We start from the raw sequence: 14,700 nt of genomic DNA on the forward strand, positions 1-14,700 counted from the left end.
CCTTTCCATCCTCCCTCACCACTGCTTCTCCCTGCCCCAGGCACTGGGCTGCAGGCCTGCCTTAGGGGCAGGTTCAGGGACACCAGGCTGGGGGATCCCCCTGTGTTTCCTCTGGCCTGTCCCTGCTACGCTTGGGCCCTGCCACATGGACATCTGGGCCCTGAGAGCTGTCTCTGGGTGCTTTGTCTTTGGCAGGCAACTGTGGCACTCTGGGAGATCCTCCAGCTGTCCCACTCCTGGTGCCCAAGTGCAGTGAAGGACAATTTCCCCCGCCTCCTTCTGACTCTGCTCTTCCAAGTTTTCATCAGCACAGAGGAGATGTCAGAGGAGGTCGAGACCTTCTGGAGGCGATGCCGGGAGCAGCGCAGCCTTCCCCCCAACCCCAACAGGTGCTCCATCCCAGTCCCCTCTCCCTGCCACGCCCTCGGGGCTGGGGCCAGGGCTCTGTGCCTGACCTGGGCTGTGCTCTGCACACAGGTTTGCAGTGCAGACTGTTAAAGCCCTGCTGCGCCAGCTGCTGGATGAGGACGTGTTGATGGTGATCGGTCGCAAGTGTGGCTGGGACATGCTCCTCAAGGCTGACAGCCACCACTATGCAGTGGGTCTGCTGGCCAGGTGAGAGCCCTTTCTCCCCACTGCCCCACACCCCCACAGGTCATTTCTGCCCTGTGCACAGGCCACCCCTCACAGTGCCCGTGCTGCTGGGCCAGAGGGCCTTGGCAGCCAGGGATGGCTGAGCAGAGTGGAAAAGGCGGAGAGGGGCGGCTGCACAGGAGGACCCACCTCCCAAAGTGCCCACGTCCTCTCCTGGGCTGGTGGCCAAAGACCAGGCCTGTGTGAGTCAGTCCCAGGAGAGCTTTGCCCACCTGGCTCAGGGTCTCTGGCACCTTTATTCCCCCTTGCAGGGAGCTGTGCCGTGTCTCCCGCTCCTTTGGTCGCAGCATCGCCGTCAGCCTGCTCCTGCGGCTCAGCAGGGGAGAGCCCCTGTGGGAACTGCCTGCCCTGGCGTTCCTGGTGGAGGTGAGCCTGATGGCGAGCGCTGCCTGGCCCAGCTGCCTCCCCCTCTCTGCCCTCTCACAGCCGCAGCCGCCCGGGACGGTGCCTGCACCCTGTGCTGCTGCCTGGGCCCAGCCCCGGGCGGGTCTGGGCTCCTGCCGGCCGGGCACCCCGTCACTGCTCCCTGCCTTTCAGGTCCTGCACTGCCTGAACCCCAGACAATGTGGGCCCAGCGTCCTGCAGATTATTTCCAGGCACCTGCGCAGTCAGTGCCCGGAGAGGCGTCGCCTGGCGCTCCGAGGCCTGGTGGTGCTCAGCAGGGATCCCGCAATGGTGAGCAGGGGGCAGGGGCTGAAGCCGGGCCGGCAGCGTGCGGCTGTGCAAGGCAGTAGCTTGGCCTTGGCTGGCCTTTGGCAGCTGTGGCAGCTGCTCCCAGCTCTCCTCCTCCCCGTTCAGCTGCCCGACTCCTTTGGGACGCACCTTTGGCCTCTGGGCCCCGCGGCAGCAGCGTGGGGCTGCACCACAGCATTGTGTTCCACACAGGCTAAGAGCATCCGGAGCCTGAATGAAAGCCTCCTGGAGCTACTGCAGGATGCAGACACAGACGCGGTTCAGATGACCCTCTCCGCGTTCATCAACGTGCTGCACTTCCAAATCGTCAAAATATCCACCCCTACTGCCCTGAAGTTGCTTGAGGCGCTGCGGCCACTCTTTGACAATGTAAGGCTCTGTGCCCCTCATCGTGGGCACTGAGTGCTGCCAGGAAACTTTGGGCCCAGTGTCTTTTCAGGCCTGTGCCCCGGTGGGCCTGGAGAAGCCAGTGCTGAGGTCTTTTCCTCTTCCTTTGCACCAGGAGCACAGCCAGCTGCAGCAGCTCTCCATGCTCCTCTTCTGGGAGCTGATGGAGGCGACAGAGAGGAGCAAGAGCCTAAAGCCACACGTGTACCTGAGTCTGGTGCCATTCTACTTCAACTGGCACAATGAGAACCAGCGTGTGGCAGAGGTGAGGACTCGTGGGCTCTGGTGTCCCCATGGCAGGAGGCTGCTGTGCCTCCTGCCCTGGCCCATGGTCGCCTGCAGCCTCCTCCTGGCCTTGGCACAGGGATGTGGGTGCTGTGCCCTGGGCTGCGGTGCCATGGCCCGCTCTCTGTTGCTGTGCAGGCCTCTTGGAGAGCACTGTTTGGTGCAGCCAGGTTCCTGAAGTGGAGAGATCTTGAGGACTTGGTGACCATGGAGCAGCCGTGGAGGTTTCCCGAGTGCCTGGTAAGGACGGCCCCAAAGCCCCAGCCCCTGATGCCCAATGTGTGGGGCTGGCAGGGTGCCTGTGTCCACTGCTGCACCCACAGACACCAGCCTGTGCCCCACACACTGCTCCCTTCCCTGGGGCATGCGGGCTCTTTTCCAAGCTCCCCTGCCCCGCAGCCAGGCTGCCATGGAGCCCCGGTCCAGCTGGGCTGTGGGGTAGGGCCGCCCCACGGCTCCCCAGGAGCACCCAGCCCTCTGCTCCCCCCAAAGCCCGGCCCCAGCAGTTGCTGGCCAGGCCTCAGGGCTCTGTGGGCAGGGGAGCCCCGTGCTGGGGGCAGGGAGTGCCCAGCCAAGGGGCAGAGCCTGAGCCGAGCCTTCCCTCTCTGCCCTGGCGCTCTTTGCAGCTGGAAAAGGACAGGAGCCGAGTGGGCCAGTACGTGCGCCAGGCCCTGCCGTTCCTGGAGAGCCCAGAGGAGCCCCTGCGAAAGCTGGCCATCAAGTTTCTGGGTGAGCCACAAGGCCGGGGTCCCTCCCCACCCCGCTGCAGCTCGGCCCCAGCCCCGGCTGCTGCAGCGGCAGCAGGATGCAGCCCAGGGCATGTGGAGCCCCGAGTGGCCTGGTGCCTGCTGCCGCCCTGTGCCAGCCCAGCCCTGGGGCGTCCCCATGCGGGAAGGCCCCGGGCTCAGCCCTGCCAGGGCAGGAGGCCGTGTGGCCGGGCTGGCAGCGCCGCTGCGGGGGACCTGTGCCTCTGGGGCCTGACAGGCTCTGTGTTCCCAGGGATCGCCGCCAGGTCCATGAAGCAGGAGCAGCCAGAGCTGCAGCTCATCTGCCAGGGTGAGCGAGGGCACCTTCCAGCTGATCCCCTTGGGCCCTGTTCCCTCCTGGCCATGGCAAGAGCTGGCTGGGATGGCCCTGGCAGGAGGGACTCCTCACGTCCCCACACCCCTGGCCTCTCACCTTGGCTCTCTTCCTTTCTCTTTCAGCCCTTCAAGGCATCACTGATGACAACCCTGCCATCTCAGACCTGGCCTGTCAAACGCTCCACATCATCAGAGCTGTACGGAGAACTTCATTCTTCCCATTCTGGTAGTCTCCGTTGCTGCCTCTTCCAGCCTGTAGAGACATGACAGAAGACATCAGACTCGCCGTGGCAGGCCTGGCAATTCAACACTGCTACGTGCTGAGAGCAGTACAGATGGCTCCCTACTGCAGATTCCAGCAGCTCCAAGACTGGCTGTGCAGGGCGTGGAAGACCCGGCCTTTTCCACAGGGCAGTGTCTGCCTGTGCTGCTGCAGCTCTGTGGGGAACTGATGCAGGAAGCTCCATCTCCTGGGGCCACCTGAGCCTGTGGGGAAGATGCCTCTTCCCTGCAAGCACCTCCTATGAGCCCAGCATGGGAATATTACATCCATGTTATCACACACAGAAGCCCAGGAGGTTTTTTTGGTGCCCAGTGTGCACAGGGCCTTGGGGAAGAGGAGAAAAGGGCTCCCCATGCTCAGCAACACTTGCCCCGCTGTGCAGCGTGACAGCAAAAGACCAGCAGGGGAGGGGGCGCTGGGAGGCCAGGAAGGGGTGAGGTGCTGTGGAGGCCCTGATGGGACAAGGGAGCAGGAAGCCTTGAGGGGAATCTGTGAGGGGGTGGGTGGCAGAAGGCTGCAAGGGGACATACTGGGAGCAGGCCCCGAGGGGCAGGGTGGAGGGAAAAGCCCCCAGGACTTGGGGGGCAGAGGCCATAAGCAGCCCCCAGGCAGCCACCTCCTTCCCTGCCAGCCAGCTGCTCTGGTGCTTTCCCGAGGCCTCTCCCAGCCCTGTGGCAGAAGCCCTGGAGGCCAGGCCTCAGCAGCAGGGTGGGCACACCCCCAAGGTGGCCAGGCTGGCCTGGCTGGGGACAAGGAGGGCAAGGGGGCCCTGCCGGGGCACGTCTGCCGGGTGCTGCCAGCGAGGGGTAGTGGCACAGGCAGGGCTGGTGGCCAGCCTGGGCCCCCACGGCTGCCCAGGCCAAGGGGCTGTGGCCAACACCCCTCTGAGCCAGAGCTCTGGGCCCACAGAGCTGCTGCCACCACGGGCAGGGCGCTGGGCTCCTCGGGCAGGCCTGTGCACTCGCTGCTGCCCAAGCGGCTCCGCCCCACAGACAACAGCACCAGAGGCTGCCCAGGAGCAGCAGCACCCACAACGCCTGGGCCTCCTCACCCAGGCACCCACACCCGCCAGGACACCAAAAATGGGCAGACTGTGGGCACAGTTGCATCCGCTTTGGCAAAAGGCTTCAGGGCAAGTGGCCACCACAGCTTTCCAGTGACTCCCCAGCCTCACAGCAACCCTTGGCAGCTCCAGCTGCAGCCTGACATCCTGACTGACTTCAGTGGCCCTGCTTGAGGCTGGACACACCTTCCACACTCAGGTGTCCCCAGCCAGCGCCACTGGTGCTATCCTCAGAGACTCTGCTGGGACACCAGCCTCGGGCTGCAGCTGCTCAACCTCTCCTCCATGCAGGCACCTTCAAAACACGGGCATGGGCTTCTAAACTCTATGTCCAGCACTTGAGGGCAACAAAGGAAGGAGCAGAAGCTGAAGCAATACAGGGCCTCGTGTGGTGGATCTTCAGGGATGGAGCTGATGGGGGTTTTGTGCTGCTGTTAATCACTTCCACCCCAAAATCATGCCAGGAAGGAGCAACAGCTTCTGCCTTCTGACAGATGCCAAGTCTTGCCACCAATTGCTCCAGCTGCTGCTCACAACAGCCGCCTGCAAGAGGGCAGACCTCAGTGCCCCTTGGCTTTGGCTGCCCTTTGGCAGAGAAGTCCCCCAGGGGCACAGTTCTTTGGGGCAGGAGACGGGCAGCAGCCTTGCCAGGACTTAGGGTGATGGCAGGTCTCCTTCGGCCAGGACTTACCAGGCTGTCCCTCAAGAATCCCGGGAGTAGGCAGGGAATGCTGAGCAGAGCAAGCCCTGCCCGGATGTCCCATCGGGAAGACACTGTTCTAGGGGGAATTCACTGTCTCTACTAACTCTTTCTGACTGGCTTAATGACTCAGCCATGGTGTGTCCCTGTCACTCAGATGCCTTCTTGGCTGCACCTGACATTGTGATTCATGTGACTGACAATGCCTTTAACATCCCTGTGAGTAATCCTTGTTATTTTAGTTGTAGCACAGATCAAAATGTATCTACCCTCCATTGATCATTAATAATTCCCATGGGCAGAAGAGCCAGACTGTGGCTCCCAGGGAACCTAAGCAGAAGCTGGGAGGATGAGGCAGGATACAGTGAATTAAGGAAACTGTGAAATGCAGAAATCCTCAGTGGGTGGCTGATTGCTTGGATCATCTCTGCAGCAATCCCGGCAGCTGCCGCAGCCACGGCTCCTGCTGCACTGGCCATTCAGTGCAGGCCATGCCTGCAGGGCCAGTGTGTGGGCACTGTGGCAGCATCAGGAGCAGGGGTTCAGAATCTGCCTGGTTTCAATATTCCAAGTCCTCAGGAAGTACATGGGACAAGCCCCAAGACAAGGAGCCCGGGTCCTGGCCCTCTTGGCCGTGAACTCTGCGTGTCCAAACAAAACAGGGGCAGAGGTGGGACCAAGCGGAGTCACTCTGCACCTGCCCTGAGTTCATGGGAATGCAAAGGGAGGATGGACCTTGGCTGAGTGCTTGGAGAGAGAGAAGGTTGTTTCTCCAAGTGGAAATGCTCTTTAACCAGCCTGCATGACCAGCCTGTGTTTTTCTCTGGTGGCTGAACACAGCCAGCACATGAGGGGAGGGGAATGTGTGGGATCAGGGCACTGCTTTGGGGCCATGCTGGGAATTCTGGTGGACTAAAAGACAAACACGGGGTGCTGCTCATGAGAGAAGAGGAATAAAAGGGGACACGGAAAAATGTCGGCGGACAAGTCCCGCAATGGAACTCTGTGTGTGCAGCCTCATTTTCTCCCTCAGCATCCACAAGAGAGGAGGCAAAAAGTAGTGTTTGGGACCCCAAAACTTTCTTGGGGGGGGGAACTGGGGATTGAGGGAACAATGGGAAAGTGGGAGGAACAGGGAGAAGGGTAGAAAAGGGGGGATTGTCTGGTAGGTCCGATGGCCCCATGGGGGTCTTTGGGCACAGGAGGGGTTGGAAAAGAGGGGGTGCCCCCCCTGAGCTCCCAACTTACTGTGAGGTGCTGGGGGCTGCTGAATCCAATCTCAGAGTTGGATTATGCCAACAGTTTCAGTTTAGAGAAATTACAGAGGTGTGACTGAACCACTTTTGTCCCCCAGCTTTTAACGATGGCAAATCAGATCTATTGATAAAAAGGAATTTATTTAGGGTTCCAAATGATCAAACAAAGGATCTTCATCAGAATTATTTACTGCACAATACAAACACTAAAACTACCAGGAGTACAGGATAAGATAAGACAGTGTTCTACCCTAAAGAAATTGTTGAAGAAATTCTACTAAAGTTGGCTTAAAAGCAATAGTTCTTAATTTGAGATGGATGTAACTCCCCCTCCAGCAGTGACCTTGGTGGGGCCCCAGCCAAGGCAGGAAACTCCACACACCCTCAAGAAGGGTTCTGTTGGAAGAACCTGCCCCTGTGAAAGGGGTTGAAAGGGATGGACTGACAGTCACTGGACTCCAGGGGTTGCCTCAACATCAGGGGGTTTATTCAGGGTGGAAGCAGCAGCTGAAGCTCTTCCCACAGTCGGGGCAATTGTAGGGCTTCCCTTACTGGTGGGTCTGTTGGTGTCTGTTCAAGGTAGACCTCTGAGTGAAGCTCTTCCCACACTCCCCACACTTGTAGGGCCTCTCCCCGGTGTGGATGCGCCGGTGGGTGACGAGGTTGCCATTCTGTTTGAAACCCTTCCCGCAGTTGGTGCAGCGGAAGGGCCTCTCATCCGTGTGCGTCCGCTGGTGCACGAGGAGATGTGAGCTGGTCTGAAACCTCTTCCCACATTCTGAGCACTTGTAGGGCTGTTCCCCAGTGTGGATGTGCTGGTGGGTGCGGAGGTTGGAGCTCTTCCCACATTCCTCACATGTGTAGGGTCGTTCCCCACTGTGGATGCGCTGGTGGCTGAGGAGATCAGAGTTGTCTCTGAAGCTCTTCCCACATTCCCTACACATGTAGGGCCGTTTCCCTGTGTGGATGTGCTGGTGCCGGATCAGGTGGAAGCTGTTCCTGAAACTCTTCCCACATTCCAAGCACTGGAAGGGCTTCTTTCTAGTGGGATGTTGCCTTGGGACCACGACCTTGGAGTTCCTGCTCAAGCTCCTGCCACCTTCCCGGCACAGGCTGGCTCTTTCCTCCTCAGAGCACCCTGGGCTGGCTTTGGAGCCCCTCCTGCGGGGGGATCTCCGGCCCTTTTCCTCCCTGCTGCCTTCCTGCGCCGGGGAGCCCTTCAAAACGGCCTCTCCCACCAGGCTCTCACGGGGGGATTTGTCCTCCACGCTCTCCCTCCTCAGCTCGGGGCCTGGGGCAGGAAGCAAGAAGGACAGGCAGGGGATTTGCCTCCGGCCCACAGGGAAGGCCAAGGACATCCCCCCAACTCCGGCCCCGGCAGGACGGCGGCGCCAGCGGGGTTGTCCTGCAGCCGGGGCCATGCTGGGCTGACAGAGCCAGCACAACACCCGCCCAAAGGGACACTGACTTCCTCCTCACCTGCCTGGGGGGCCCAAGGCATCTTCCTCTTCCTTGCAGCCTCCTCCTCCATCCGACCAAGCTTTGGGAAGGACAAATCCTGATGGGGGGGAAAACAAGGGCTGAGTGCGTTGGCTTGGGGGTTCCTCTTGCCCAAGTCCATTTCTAGAACTCACTGGGCATCCTGTGACCATAAATACCTCCAAAACACCAAGATTCAGTCCAGAAAAACCCAAACCACTGAGATTTAGGTAGATTCAGCCCAAAAAAATGTGTTTAATTGGGAGGATGATGGAAGTGAGGTCATTTCATGAGCACTTGATTGAGTTGTTATATTCTAATCAAAAGCTGTATTAATGTAGTATCATTTAAAACTCTCCAGGGCTGTTACTGGAGGTTCTCTGGCCCCCTGCCAGTTCAAGGCTGTTTCTCCAAACCACCAAACCAAGTGTGCCAAACACCCTGGTTGGTCAGTGCCGGCTGGGGCAGCGGGCACTCAGTGAGGGGATGAGAAAACTGCACCCGGGGCTGGGCTGAAAGAGGCTTCAGCACCACTTCTGATGGCCCAGGGGCAGCATCTGGCTTCTCCCAAACAGAAAGATGGAACTCGTTCCTCTGCATGGAGTCAAGGGCAGGAGCGTGACTCCTGCTGCACAGATGGAATGGCAGAGGATCCCTTGGGTCCCCAGGATGGATCAGCACTCAGGGACTCAAACTGCCTTTGGGCTCAGGATGCAGCTGCCAGCACAGATTTCACTTCAAAGTCTACAAGGAGTCAAGCTCTGGAGAGGAGATTGTGCCCCATGGATGGGATTGAAGAGGCTCCCTCAGGTCCCCAGAAGGAATCAGCAACCAGGAATAGACACAAAAGGTCCCCCTGAAAATTTCAGGGAGACTGTCTTGTAGGGAGGGGACAGTGTCACCCCACCAGGGCAGGGCTGGCAAGTGGGAGGCTGCTCCAGGGCTCTGCAAGAGGCCTCGTGCTCTGCTCGGCCCCACCACTGGCTGGTACCAACAACCCCGGCTGCCCCCGGCCCTGGGCAGCTCTGCTGCCACAGGCTGTGCCCTCACCGTGGCCCTGCAATGGCCCTGCCTGTCCCTCACCCGTGGCCCTGCCTGTGGCCCTGTCCCTTGGCTCTCTCTCTGCCAGCTCAGTGTGGGGCACACGGGCTGGGGGTCCCTCCCAAGCCCCCCGGGCAGCCGGCGTTGGCTGGGGGGATGTGAGGGCTGGGCCTGCTCAGCACAGCCCCGGCCTCGTGCCCAGCGCCTCTTTCCTGACCCACACAAGAGCTTCCCGGCCCCCCAGGGCTCCCCTGCTGCTGCCTCTGCTCCTGGCCCTGCCTTTGCTGCTCCCTTGGCTGGGGCAGCGGCTGCAGGGGGGGATGGCAGCAGCTTCAGCTCCACGGCACTTCCTGGGGGGAGCTCAGCCCGGGGGCACGGGCAGGGACCTGATGGGGATGGACAGGGGCCCAGCAGGGACAGCCAGGGCCTGCAGGGGAAGGCACAGGGACAACCTGGCCCCCCACACTGCCAGGGCTGTCTCTGCTCCTCCTTGCAGGCTCCGTGGCCAGGCACAGTTTGTGTTCCTGGGTGCCCACCATCTCAGCACTTGGAGACGCTCAAATCAGCGCCCGCAGCTCTGCAGCAAAGCCCCAGCTCACCTGGCACACAGGGGATGGACACAGCACCTGCTCGGGGCTCTCACGGCTTCTTGTCTTCCCCACCACAGGGCTCTCCTTCCTCAGCAGCACCTCTGCCTTGCACTTATTCTCAGCCTCACCTCAGGGACAGCTCTGGGCTCACCTCCGCGCCACTTCTCAGCCTCACCTCAGGGCCTGGGCTCAAGGACAGGAACCTGCAGGGAGGGGACATCAGGTGCAAGCTCAGGGCTGCCTGCTTGCACTGGCCTCTGGGCTTCTTTCTCCTTCTACAACCAGCCCACAACTCAGCCTGCTTTTCTAACACCACACATTTACAGACTAACCTTGGAGATCGACATGGACAGACATCTCTATCACCCTGGGGATGGAGCCTCAAGCATGTGCTGCCACAGGAATGGCAATCACAGAATCACAGAATCAGACACGTTGGAAAAGACCTCCGAGATCATCAAGTCCAACCCCTGATCCAACCCCGTTGTGCTTCCCAGACCATGGCACTGATGCCACATCCACTCTCACCTTCAACACCTCCAGGGACGCTGACTCCACCCCCTCCCTGCCCAGCCCATTCCAAGGTCTGATTACTCTCTCAGCAAAAAATTGCTTCCCAATATCCAACCTAAACCTCCCCTGGCACAGCTCCAGACCCAGCCCTCTTGTCCTACTGCTGCTTCCTGGCAGAACAGCCCCATCCCCACCTGGCTCCAACCTCCTGGCAGGGACTTGCAGACAGTCAGGAGGTCTCCCCTGAGCCTCCTCTTCTCCAGCCTCAACACCCCCAGCTCCCTCAGCCTCTCCTCACACCACTTGTTCTCCAGAGCCCTCCTGCCTTCCAGCACATCAACACACCCCCAGCTTGGTGTCACCTGCACATTTGCTGATGAAATGCCTGGTTCTGCAAGATCTGGAAATACTCAAGGGGCAGCAGGACCAACTCAGGGGCCTGGGGGGATTGGGGGTACAAACCAGTACAGACCAGTGCAGACCAGCACAGACCAGCACAGACCAGTACCTCCTCACTGCTCCCGGGATCTCTCCTGGAGCTGGGCCACCTTGTCCTGAGACATCTGAGCACACCCCCCCAGTGCCCTCCCAGTACAGCCCAGTGCCCCCAGTACAGCCCACTGTGTTCCTGTCCCAGGGTGTGGGTGATCCTTCTCTGGGGGTGTTGGAAGGGATTTGAGGGGGGGCTGTGGGAGATTTGGGGGGATCTGGGGAGTTTGGGTGGGGATTTGGGGGTCTTGGAGGCATTGGGGGTCAAAGGGATCTGTGTGTGGAGGGGATTAAAGGGAAAATGGGGGTTAGGGAACATTTGGGAGTGGTTAATAGAGCCTGGGGTGGGAGAGGAGGGGCTGCACCACAAGCAGGTGAACCCTGAGATCCCCCTTGGTGTCCCCACGACCCTCTTGGTGTCCCTAATTCCCCTCTTGACACCCCAAGATAACCCTGGTGTCTCCAGCATCCCCAGGGCCTCTCCATGGCCATTATTCCCTCCTTGACACCCCCAATTCCACTGTCCATAAACCCCTCCCCACTGTCCCCAAACCCCATCCCTAATGTCCCCAACCCTCCATCTCACCCCAGGAGCCCCCCCATTGGACCCTATGACCCCAAAACCGCCCCCCCCACGCTCACAGAAAGGCCAAGGGCATCTGGGGACACACTGGGGACAGCTGAGGGGATTTGGGGGGCACTGGGTGATTACTGGGGGATACTGGGACACACTGGGGAACCAGGGGGCACTGGGAGGGACTGGAAGGTTACTGAGGGATGCTGGGAGGGCACTGGGAGGGACTGGGGAGGTACTGGGGGATTACCAGGACACAAGGGGAGACACAGACAGGTTACTGGGCAATACTGGGGGATCACTGGGCCATACTGGGTGGCAGTGGGAGGTCACTGGGACACACTGGCTGGTCACTGAGGGGGTTACTGGGCCATACTGAGGGTCACTGGGAGGTCACTGGGCAATACTGGGGGCACTGGGATCCCCAGATGTGGTACATCTCCCCCCTGTATTTTGGGGGGCACCCACAGGACCCCTCCCCTGAGGGCTGGGAGATCCCCTGAACCCCACTGCTGGGCTTTAGGGGACCCTCCAGCCCCCCTCCCTGTGGGGTCTCTGTCTGCTGAGTTTTGGGGGTCTCTGCGGTTCGGGGGGGGAATTGGGATCCCCTTTCCCTGGGGTTGGTTTGCCGACACAGAGACCCCATAAAATCCTCTCAAAACCCCTGAAATCCCCTCAGAAATCCACCTCTGGACCCATCAAAACCTCCTTAAAGACCCCACAAATCCCCTCAGAGACCTCATCCCCCTCCAGGACCCCCTAAACCCTCTCAGTGACCTGCAAAACCCACTTGGGACCCCCCAGGCCCTTTCAGGGACCCCAAAAACCCCCTCAGGGACCCTCAAAACCGTCTGGGACTTCTGAAACCCTCCTAGAAACCCACAAAACTCCTTCAAAGTCACTTTTCCAAAGCCTCCCATGACCTCCCAATTCCCTCGGAGTCTCCAAAACTCCCTCAGGGATTCCCAAACCCCTTCAAGGACCTTCAACCACCTCCCTAAGTCCCCTCAGGAAACCAAATCCCCTCAGAGACCCTCAAAAACCTCCTTAGGGACCCCTAAAAGCCCCTAACGGACCACAAAACCACAGAACAGCAGAAGAACCTTTTGTAAAGGAGGGCAGCAAAGAATCTGAGAAGGAGGAGAACAAGGAAAAACCGAACCAAAGCAATAAAATCATCCTGGCCCTTGCAGTTTTTCCTTCACCTTTTTCTCACTTTTCCTTTTTTCAGGGTTCTTTTTTTCGTTGGGTGGTTCTGATTTTTTTTTTCCGAGGGACTTTATCGGCAATCGAATCACCCTTCCGGGTTCTTGGGAGGCCCCCGGGTCCCGCGGCCCCCAAGACGGTTCAAAGGCCCTGCGCTCTGACCCTCGGGAACCCTCGAACCCCCGCGCTAAACCCTCCCGAGCCCTCCAGCCTTTCCCCCCACAGCCGCGCTCCCCGCAGCCCCCGAGGGGATCCCCAGACCCCGCTCTCCCGCACCCCCCGCCAGCTCTCACAGACAAAGGCAGGACCCGCCGCCATCACCGATTCCGGGAAGTCAACACGGCGATCTGCGCGCGCACCGCCTTTAGAGAACACCGCCGCAGCCAATCAGCGCGGGGCCACGCCCCCTTACGTCTGCCGTCACTCCTGCGCGCCGCGCGGGGCGGCACGGGAGTTGTAGTCCTTGCGGCGGATCAGAGCGGCCCTTTGCACGTGAGCGGAGTGAGGATAATACTTTTTTGGTTTTATTTTTTTTCCTGTCTTTTCTGTTCCTTCTGTTTTCTCTTTCTTTTTTCCTTTTCTTTTTTTCTTTCTGCTTCCTTTTTTCCTCTTTTTTCTTTTTTCGTTCTCGTTTTCTTTTTTCTCTTTTTTCTTGTTTCTTTCTTTTTTATTATTTGTCTCATTTTTTCCTGTTTTTCTGTGTTTTTTTTCTCTTTTTTCTTGTTTCTTTCTTTTTTATTATTGGTCTCATTTTTTACTGTTTTTCTGTCTTTTTTTTCTCTTTTTTCTCCTTTTTCTCTTTTTCCTCCCTTTTTTTCTTCGTATGGCCTTTTTGTCTTTTTTTTTTTTCCTTTTTTTTACATTGTTTTCTATCAGTTGTACTTTCAAGGAAGATTTAAACAAAGACCAAAAAAATCTCCAGGTACAAATCCCATGACAACAGATAATCTGCCATTGTTCCAGGTCCAAGAGAATTCCCAAGATCACAAACACTGAGATGTGAAGGGTACCCACACAAAAAACAGCTTTCCCTGCTTTTTTCCACAGCTAAAGCAAGTGTGGAAGGGGCACTTGGCCCCAGGCAAGATGCTTTTACACCAACTTTAGGCAGCCCAGAGTGGATCTGCCTGGCAAATGGGATTATGCCCATGCTTTCAGGGACTATTTCCACAGTACATTGAGGGAAAACATTGAGGGCCATTTCTTCATCTGCTGAAGGGATGAGAAGAGGGGGGAGCAGGTGCTGTGGCCCCAGAGCTTCTCTCTGCTTTGGGGACACTTCTGTGTTTTCCTCTGTCCATTGAATTCCCAACAAAGAAGGAAAAAGCTACAGGAACTCCAGTCTGGAGTGCTCAGGACATGTGGAAGCAGGGGAATTTTTCTTCCCAGCTGGGACTGAGAGTGCAATTTCACACTCCTTTGGAGAGCATTGACTGAGACATCCCATTTCTGCCCAGGGATCTCCAAGCGGGAACTCAATCCGGGCTCTGGGCAGGTCCTTGCAGGGGCAGCAGCTTCCTCTGCACATTTGAGGGGATAAAGCTGCTCTAACCCTGCCCTCCAACTACTCCACAGCAATTTAGGACCTCTGAGGACAGTTCCCCACTGTTTCCAGCCCAGCAGAGACCTGAACACATCCTGTGGGCACTGTGTGACCACCCCTGGCATTAACACCCTGCAGGAATGAAGACACTGACTGTAAAGACACTTGTCTACCTGGAAACCTCAACTTTGTTTGCTACTATACAGCAATAACATTTTCTATTCATATTGCAGCGACAGACTTAATAAATAGAATTGCATATATTGTGCTTTAGAAATTAAAATGCATTCCAAAGTCAGGCAATGCTAAACAATGAAAGTCTCGAACCCTCCCCACCAAACCAGCCCCACTTTCTGGTTTCAGAACCAGCCCACTTCCTCACTCTCTTCACAAAGGGAGAAACTCTCTCTTTCCACCTCTGAAACAAAAATTCCCTCCCCAAAAGTGATCAGAAAGAGTCTACTTAGGCACTACTGCAAATGGAAGTTGTCTAATAGCCATTCCTTCTAACTCAGGTAGGGGAGGAGGTGAAGAAAGTCACAACAAATGTTTGGATTCCTTCCTCTTTGACGTCTTCTCTTCCCTGTCTGATGCTCTGGGACATGTGCAGGGGGGTCAGCATCTCTTCAAAGATGGTTCCTTTCACATCAGAGCCCCTCAAATTGGCTTTCTGGAGGTCACAACCTGATAGGTCACAATTGGGAAGGGGAAAAGAAAAAGAAGTGTCAATGGAATGCACCCAGAACTCTGTTCAAAGCTTTACTGGAAGTCCATTTACCTGAACTCCATTGTACTCTGAAGCTGGAGAGGTCAGCCAAAAGCCAGCAATCCCCCCAGTTACCAGCTGACGATAGGAGAGAAA

At 57.9% G+C, this 14,700-nt stretch overlaps 2 protein-coding genes and 1 long non-coding RNA gene across 3 annotated transcripts; 2 read left to right on the forward strand and 1 right to left on the reverse strand.

Moving 5' to 3' along the window:
- Positions 1-190: 190 nt before the first annotated feature.
- LOC127462732 (uncharacterized) lies at positions 191-2,213 on the forward strand. Its single transcript, XM_051771614.1, has 6 exons — positions 191-389; positions 478-615; positions 906-1,020; positions 1,192-1,716; positions 1,850-1,999; positions 2,190-2,213. Exons 1-6 carry the CDS (start codon positions 319-321, stop codon positions 2,211-2,213), a joined length of 1,023 nt encoding a protein of 340 aa, XP_051627574.1. The 5' UTR covers positions 191-318.
- A 22-nt stretch (positions 2,214-2,235) lies between these two features.
- On the forward strand, positions 2,236-3,588 carry LOC127462729 (uncharacterized). The gene is made up of 4 exons (XR_007900538.1): positions 2,236-2,259; positions 2,646-2,748; positions 3,019-3,075; positions 3,225-3,588. It is a non-coding gene; the product is annotated as an uncharacterized LOC127462729 (long non-coding RNA).
- A 3,529-nt stretch (positions 3,589-7,117) lies between these two features.
- On the reverse strand, positions 7,118-9,587 carry LOC127462733 (zinc finger protein with KRAB and SCAN domains 1-like). Its single transcript, XM_051771615.1, has 4 exons — positions 9,523-9,587; positions 7,883-7,961; positions 7,260-7,694; positions 7,118-7,134 (listed from the first exon to the last, which is right to left on the reverse strand). The coding sequence occupies exons 2-4, from the start codon at positions 7,932-7,934 to the stop codon at positions 7,118-7,120; spliced, it is 504 nt and encodes a 167-aa protein (XP_051627575.1). The 5' UTR covers positions 7,935-7,961; positions 9,523-9,587.
- Positions 9,588-14,700: the final 5,113 nt, after the last annotated feature.

The sequence above is a fragment of the Manacus candei genome, unplaced genomic scaffold, assembly GCF_025592945.1.
Source record: "Manacus candei isolate 608988 ecotype Guabito, Panama unplaced genomic scaffold, ASM2559294v1 h1tg000138l, whole genome shotgun sequence".
Taxonomy (NCBI): Eukaryota; Metazoa; Chordata; class Aves; order Passeriformes; family Pipridae; genus Manacus; species Manacus candei.

Bases quoted from the DNA above. Each gene is read 5' to 3' on its own strand.
- LOC127462733 (XM_051771615.1), bottom strand. From the start codon at position 7,934: ATGGAGGAGGAGGCTGCAAGGAAGAGGAAGATGCCTTGGGCCCCCCAG. The intron at 7,695-7,882 runs GTGAGGAGGAAG...TTCCTGCCCCAG, and splicing joins GCCTTGGGCCCCCCAGGCAG to GCCCCGAGCTGAGGAGGGAG.
- LOC127462732 (XM_051771614.1), top strand. From the start codon at position 319: ATGTCAGAGGAGGTCGAGACCTTCTGGAGGCGATGCCGGGAGCAGCGC. The intron at 616-905 runs GTGAGAGCCCTT...TCCCCCTTGCAG, and splicing joins GCAGTGGGTCTGCTGGCCAG to GGAGCTGTGCCGTGTCTCCC. The intron at 1,021-1,191 runs GTGAGCCTGATG...CCTGCCTTTCAG, and splicing joins CCCTGGCGTTCCTGGTGGAG to GTCCTGCACTGCCTGAACCC.